This window comes from Gracilinanus agilis, chromosome 1, assembly GCF_016433145.1.
Source record: "Gracilinanus agilis isolate LMUSP501 chromosome 1, AgileGrace, whole genome shotgun sequence".
Classification (NCBI taxonomy): domain Eukaryota; kingdom Metazoa; phylum Chordata; class Mammalia; order Didelphimorphia; family Didelphidae; genus Gracilinanus; species Gracilinanus agilis.
The window spans coordinates 622,374,786-622,382,255 of NC_058130.1; the positions used below are offsets into that span (position 1 = coordinate 622,374,786).

Sequence of the window (7,470 nt, forward strand, 5' to 3'; positions counted from 1 at the left end):
GGGGGGGGGGGGGGGCGGGGCGCGCCGGGGGCGCGGCGCCGCGGACGAGGGGACGGACGGAGCTCGTTCCCGCGGAAGGAGGTGTGGGGTTGGACCCAGGCAGCGTGCAGTTGGGGGCTAAGGGTTGGGGTGGGGGGGAAGGGGGCCCCGTAGTCTGCAGTCTCCCCGGCTGGTGGGGTCCGTGCGGCTGCAGGCGGCCTGCACCGCTTGGGAGCCGACGCTGGGGCGGCTGCCGCTGGGAGATGGCAATCCTCGGCTCAGAGGGGTGAGGAGACCCGCCGCCGGCTACTGAAGGAAGAGGAGGAGGCGCCTCTGCTGCCGCCGCCTCGGAGGGCAGGCAGGCGGGCGGGCAGGCGAAAGAGGCGGACTGGCCGGGAGCCTGGGTAAGGACGCTGCGCCTCGGGGGGCTCGGGTGAGCGCCCCTTCCTGGGCTGGGGTTCCGAGCGCGCGCCTCCCCTCTCTCCTCTGGCCGCCCTCGTGCCCCCCCCCCCCCCGGGCCAGGCGGGGAGGGGGCGGGGAGGCGGGCAGAGGGCGGAGGGGAGGGCGGCTTTCGACCTCTCTCTAGGGTGGTTTCGTGGGTCTTGTTCAGAGCGAGACCCGCCAGAGGCCCGTGTTTGTATCCCGGAACGGTGGAGAGTGTGTTTCCATGACCCCCCGCAGACCCGGGCTGCTTAGCTGCTTACCGGCTTTTCTTACCCTCTTTTCTCCTCTGCAGTTTCAATCTTTTGCTCAGACTACCCCGCCCCCCCCCCCCCCCCCCAAAGAAAAGAAAAGAAAAGAATCCTCACAATTCTATTACTCAGGAGCAGCCACTCTGAGCGCATCATTTTTCCGTGACATGTTCGTGTCGTTCCATATACTTCACCCCGCAATTCCCCCAGCGCACCCCCTTTCAGTGACCCTGCAGTTCCCTATGACCTTGTAGGGTTTTTTTTCAGTTATTCTTCATCTTTTTCACAATTTAATCTTCTCTGTTCCCTACCTCTTCCCAATTTTTGATATTTGTCGTTTTTCCACCACTTTTTATGACCTTTATGGTATCTTTCTTTTCATCAACTATTTGGTATTGGAACTCTTTTTGGAAGTGTCTTTACTTTGGGTTATCTTCATTTGCAAAGAAACTTTTTTCCCCCCCCTTTGGCATTTCCACTCCTCTAGACTTCTAGTATTCTGGTTTTGATTTCTCCTTTTAAAATGTCTTGTTATGTAGGCAAACATGAATAAAGTGAAGTGATTTCTATTTCCACATAAAGTACACTAGAAGTAGGTGTGAAGAAGAGTGGTGTTAATAGAAATTGTTTGGTCTGCTCTAACCTGAAGCATCTAGTGTACAGCTGCATATATAGGTTTTTATTATCTAGCTTCTTTAAAAAACACATATTAATCTAGGTTCATACTGTCTCAGGCCCTCTTTATTTAAACTAAACAGGAAAATCAGAAGCACAATGTAATCAAACTTAGTGAAAAGAATGTGACTTTCAAAAAGGCCTCTGATTTGGGTGATTTTTTTTTTTAAGTAGCAAAGTACATAGTAACAATTAGTTTTGGTGGAAATGGCCTTTATAAATGATAGTTAGTTAACTTTTAAAACATGAAACTTAATAGTGAACTACTTGGGACTGCTCACTGAAATTCTTTAGGCTGGTAAAGTCATTGGTCTTTTTCTCAGAAATGTATAAAACAATACATATCATAGCAAAGAGAGGAACAAGCATATTTTTGTTGGGATGGGTGTGGAGGTAACAATCTTTTATTGAACTTACTAGGCATTAAGTGTTTTTACAAATATTTTCTCACTTTGATCTTCACAATCTTCTGAGACAGGTGCTCTTGTCCTCATTTTTGAGTTGAGAAAACTGAACCAGACAGAAGTTGGAAGTTAAGTGATTTGCCCAGGGTGACACTTGAATTCAGGACTTTCTGACTCAAGTACCAACACTCTATCCACTGTGCCAATTGACCCAAGAAAAACAATTATATTGAAATTAGTTATGTAAAAAATTTTTTTAAGTTCATGGACCTTGGAAGAGATATATAATGCACAAAAATTCATTGTTTTATTTTTAACATTTAAGTGTATAATTTACTACTTATATAACAATATTAAAAAGGCTTTACTTGTCTTCTGAAATGTAGTGAATCAGTTGATCAGCAAGTTTTTTATTAGGGACCAACCACATTCCAGCAATTGTACTAGGTATTGGAAAACTGACAAAAATGAAATTCTGCCCTTAGTTTGACAGAATTTATTATGTACCTACTAGGTTCCAGGCACTTTGCTAAATGCTGGGGATAAAAAGGGAGACAGGAGTCAGTCCCTGCCCTTAAGGTGCTTACAATCTAATTTGGGAGACAATATGCAAACTACTAAGTACAAATCAGATATGTAGATAAACTGGAGAATTTTAACTGGGAAGTCATTGGCATTAAGGAGGGGGAATCCTTAAAGGCTTCTTGCAGAAGGTGGTATGTTATCTGATATCTTGAAGGAAGCCAGGGAAACTAGGAAGTGGAATTGAAAAGGAATTAAGTGTGTGGGAGAAGCCATTGAAAAAACTTGGAGTCCATACATGTATAACCCTGTGGTATTGCTTGTCAGCTCTGGGAGGGGGTAGGGAAGAGGTGGAGGGAATCATATAATCATGGAAAAAAAATTTTAAATAAGAAAAAAACTTGGAATCCAGAAATAGGGTGTCAAATGCTGAAGGAAAAAAAATAGCAAGGAGGTCAGTTTCACTGAATCTCAGTATTTGTGTAAATGAGAATGTAAGGTTTAAAAGACTAAAAAGGTTATGAAGGATAAACTGCATAGGATTTTATAATTGATTCTGGGGATGATAGGGAGCCATTGGTGTTGATTTAATTAAGTGGGAGGTTGACATGGTCAGACTTGTGTATTAGGAATATTACTTTGACAACTGAGTGGAGGGTGGACTGGAGTGGGGAAAAGACTTGTTGAAGCAGGGCTAGCAATTAGTAGGCTATTGCAATGGTAGGTGTATGAAGTAATGAAGGCATTCATCATGGTGGTGGTAGTGTAAGAGGAGAAATTAGGGACCTGTGTAAGAGATGTTATGAAGTTAGAAATAGGACTTGGCATTAGATGTCGGGGTGAGAGTGAGTTGCAAGGTTGCCAACCTGGTGAATGGATGATCAGATCTTGGAGAGTAATAATAGTAAGATAAGAAGGAAGGGTTTAGGGATAAAGACAGTTCAGTTTTGGATGTGTTGTTGAGCTTAAGATATTTAAAAGACTTTGAGTTTTGAGGTGTTCAATAAGCGATTAATTGGATGTAAGCATGTTAATAAGCAGAGTTGTGAAAGCTGGACAAATAATTTGAAAATCATCTATGTAAAGTTGATAGTTGTATCCATTGGAACTGTGATCACTAAGTGAAATACAGAGGGAGAAGAGAAAAGGGTCTAGGATAGAGCCATGGGGAAATCTGTGAATGTGACCTGGATGAAGATCCAATAAGGGAGACTGAAGAAAGGGCAATCTGCCAAGTAGGAGAATTAAGTGAAAAAAGCTATGTCAAGAAATCTTAGAGAAAGAGAGTATCAAAGAGAAGAGTAATCAACAATGTCAGGGGATACAGAAAGGTTTAGGAAAGGTAAGGATTGAGAAAAGGCCACTAGATTTAGTGATTAGGAAATCACTCAGGAGAAAAGCATTTTCAGTTGAATGATGAGGTTGAAAGCCAGACTTCAGAGTTAAGAAGAGTGAGAGGAAATGAAGTGGAGACCTCTGTTGTAGTCTTTTCAATGAGTTTTGCCTCAAAGGTAGAAGAAATAGATAAATGATGAGAGCTACTAGGATAAAGTAAGTTTGTTTTTGTTTTTGTTTTTGTTTTTTTTGAGGATGAGGGATCCTGATGGCCCAGAGAGAAAGAGATTGAAGAAAAATAAAAGATTGGAAGTGATAGAGGATGCAATCTGCTGGAGAAGTCCAGAAGGAATGAGGCCATTTGTGAATGTAGAGGTTTGCCTTGGCAAAGGGAAAGGCCAACTCTTCATGTGAGAAAAGGGCAAAGGAAGATAAAAGTAGTGGAAAAGGGCATCTTAATGTATGAAATGAGGAAAGGAGAAGGAGCTCTTCATATATAGCTTCAGTTTTTTTCAGTGAAATATATAAGGCAGGGTTTTTACTGAGAGGGTGGAGCCATGGCTGGTAAGCCATGGGAGGCTTGAGGGGAGGTTAAAAGGTTTGAAAAGAGCTGCTGTAGTGATTGGGATAGTCATTTAAGGAGGTGTAAAAGGATTGCCTTGATGTAGTGAGAACCCTGTTGAGATTGTGTAATATAATTTGTAATAGCCTCAGACAATAATAGTTTTTAGAGAGTACATTTCTTTCATTTTAGGCAATATGCAAATATGTAAGTCTATATAGAATTAAATTAAAAACAATGAAGGGGCAGGCACTAGTGGGAAGGGAAAGGTAGGTCAATTGAATTGAACTGGAATTGAATAGAAACCAAGGATTTCAAGAGGTCAAGATGAAGAATTATCTTTCAAACATGGAGAACACTGCAAATATATAGAGTTAGGAAATGGAATATCATGTGTAGAGTGTGTAGGGAGTAATTTACAATATTGCTGGAGGATTAGGCAGGAGCAATACTTGAACAGAAGTTTGTACTTGATAATCAAAGCAACAGTAACCAATAGAGTTGTTTTTAACGGAGGGAGTATTATGGTCATCCTTGTGCTGTTGCCTCACTTGGTACTGTGAATGGATGGGAGAGGGGAGAGACTTTAAAAAGTCTTTGTTTTGTTCTGAACTTAACAAACACCAAATGAAATGGATATTTCTATGGTGGACATTTCTATGGCTATAGTAGAATAGAAAATAAAAAGTGAAATTACTCATCTCTTTTCTTTTAATATATAATTCAGCATGTAACTTTCAAAGCTGTTCAGTTTGTCAATGATTATTTCTGCCCTTCTCTTTTTTCTCTTTTGTACATTGGGGAAAAAGTCTCCAATGATGCTCTTTTTCTTCCTTCCTTCCTTCCTTCCTTCCTTCCTTCCTTCCTTCCTTCCTTNATGATGCTCTCTTCCTTCCTTCCTTCCTTCCTTCCTTCCTTCCTTCCTTCCTTCCTTCCTTCCTTTCTTTTTTTTTGGTAGGAAGCTTACCATAGCTATCTGCCTTCCCTTTCATTACTCTTCTTGCTTTAAGAAAAAAGGAAAGAGAAAGAAACCTTGTAGGAAATATGCATGATCTAGAGAAACAGATCCCCACAATTAGCCATTACTTCTTTATCAGAAGAGAGTTGTATGCTTATCATCAGTCCTCTGGAATCATGGATCACAGTGATTTAGAGTTCCTAAGTTTTTCAAAGTTGTATTTCTTTGAAATGTATAATTTGTTCTCCTGGTTCAGTATACTTCACTTTGCATTTAGATCATCAAGATAGGAGAAATTTGAGATGGGGAAACAATTACAAGGTTTTTATTGCAATAGTCTGGGCAAGAGTAAGTCTTTAAGTTCCTAAACTTGAATAGTGCTAGTAGAGTAGAGAGAAGGGGAGAGAGAGAAGAGAGATGTGGGAGTGACAGGACTTGGCAATTAAGTTTATCTTTATCTGTTTATTTTTCTTTCTTCTTTTAAACTCTTACCTTCTTAGAATTGATTGTTCTGAGGCAGAAAAGTGGTAAGAGTTAGGCAATGGTTAAGTGACTTGCCCAGGGTCACAGAATTAGGAAGTATCTTAAGGCCAAATTTGAACTCAGGAGCTCCCATCTCCAGACCTGGCTCTATCCACTGAGCCACCTAGCCGATCCCATCTTCTAATTTCTAAGTGTTCATTGGGTGATTAACCTTACATTTGACATAACAGGGATTTTGAATATGCCCCTACTCTCAAATCCTATACTATTAATTTTTTGGAAAGTTTTTTGCATGGATACACGATTTCATTCAATAAATATTGTTTCACATAACAAACTATATAATTATAATTTAGAACTTGAATTTTTGCAAAGAACTGTATTATCTTATTTGATTTTCACAGGGACTCTATGAGTTAGATAGCATTATTCTCATTTTACAAATGAGGAAACTGAGATTCAGTGATTTCCCCAGCCACACAGCTAATAACTTTATCTGAGGCAAGATTTGAAACTAGGTCTTCCTGTCAACATCTATTATTTTAGCTTACAGAACTGGTAATAGCAGATCTATGAGGTAGATAGTACAATTAATTGGCAAATCTTACTAAGAAACTTATGGAGATTATTATTTGTTGCCAGATTACCAAAATTATCTGATGTTAAAGGAATCTTCAGACATGTATGTTGTACTATTTCCAATTTAGAGACTTTATACTTCACGACCATACTTTACATTTTCCCTTTAGAGAACATAACATCTTTATTCAGTCCACCAGTGGTTCCAGTTGTATAAATTGAGACTAACTCCGTATGTTAATCATTTGAATTTTAAGTTAATAAAATATCTAAATAATTTGAAGGGAAATAAAAAAATTAAAAAGATGTTTTCATCACATTATTTGATCATTATTCTTATTTGATTTGATTCTTATTTGATTGTCCCAACAATCTTTAAGTGTCATTATAAGAACTACAAAGTTTTAGGGGGTAGTTTGGGGCGAGGTGAGCGCCAGAAAAGTATTCTGGGTCTAAGATGTTAAAAGGTAAATATTAAATCTTTGTTGGGAATTCAGGGATATGACAGCTAGCCCTCAAATGGCATTAAATAGCACTATATGCAATGCACTTATAATATAGATGAGAGAAGATACTTACATTTGTATATTGATTTACTAAGAATATATTTTCTAATTTGATGCTCACATCCGTGAAGTAGGTGAGGAGACTCGGCCTCAGTTTTTTTTCCTCCAGGGTCATGTTTTAGGTTATATGGAACTGCTGGAGCACAAGTTTTCTGATTCCAAGTCTGGTTCTTTTCCCACTATATCATTAAGATAAATATACAAATAACTATGGTATGAGGTAGAATGTGTAAGTGCTATGAGATGGGTTCAAAGAAAATGCTTTTGGGGTTCAGCAAAAAAAAAAAGATCTCATATATTTAGGGTGATTAGGAAAGGCTTTGGAGAAAAATGTCATTTCAGTTTGGCCTTGAGTGATAGGGTTATATATGTTGGGATTCAACTCAAACATTTAACAGTTTAGTATATAGAGCATTATTAAGGAAATACAAAGTTTAGATAAGATAGCCTTCATGAAATTCATATAGTCTGTTTGGGCAATGTGGTATAAATACAATTATAATACCTAATGAGAAATCTGTAAATCAGAAATAATCCCTGTCACTTGTCTCATATCTTCCTCTCCCACTCAAAATTAAAAAAAAGTAATTTTTTTGGGAAAGATAACTGAGAAAAAGAACATACTGGACTTAGAGTCAGAAAACTTGTTTGAGGCTCTAGGTTTCCATTTCATAATATTGGCACATTGGGTAGTCACCTATGTAAAATGAGAGTA

General features: G+C 39.3%; 1 protein-coding gene across 1 annotated transcript in view; it reads right to left on the bottom strand.

Annotated features, from left to right (window-relative positions):
• Positions 1-6,870, bottom strand: part of LOC123254876 (vegetative cell wall protein gp1-like) — an 11,891-nt gene extending 5,021 nt beyond the window's left edge. The window contains exons 1-2 of the mRNA XM_044683783.1: positions 6,769-6,870; positions 17-580 (exon numbers count right to left, since the gene is read on the bottom strand). Coding sequence (XP_044539718.1) covers positions 17-580; positions 6,769-6,870 — 666 coding nt within the window. The remainder of the gene's footprint in view (positions 1-16; positions 581-6,768) is intronic.
• Between the last annotated feature and the right edge of the window lie 600 nt (positions 6,871-7,470).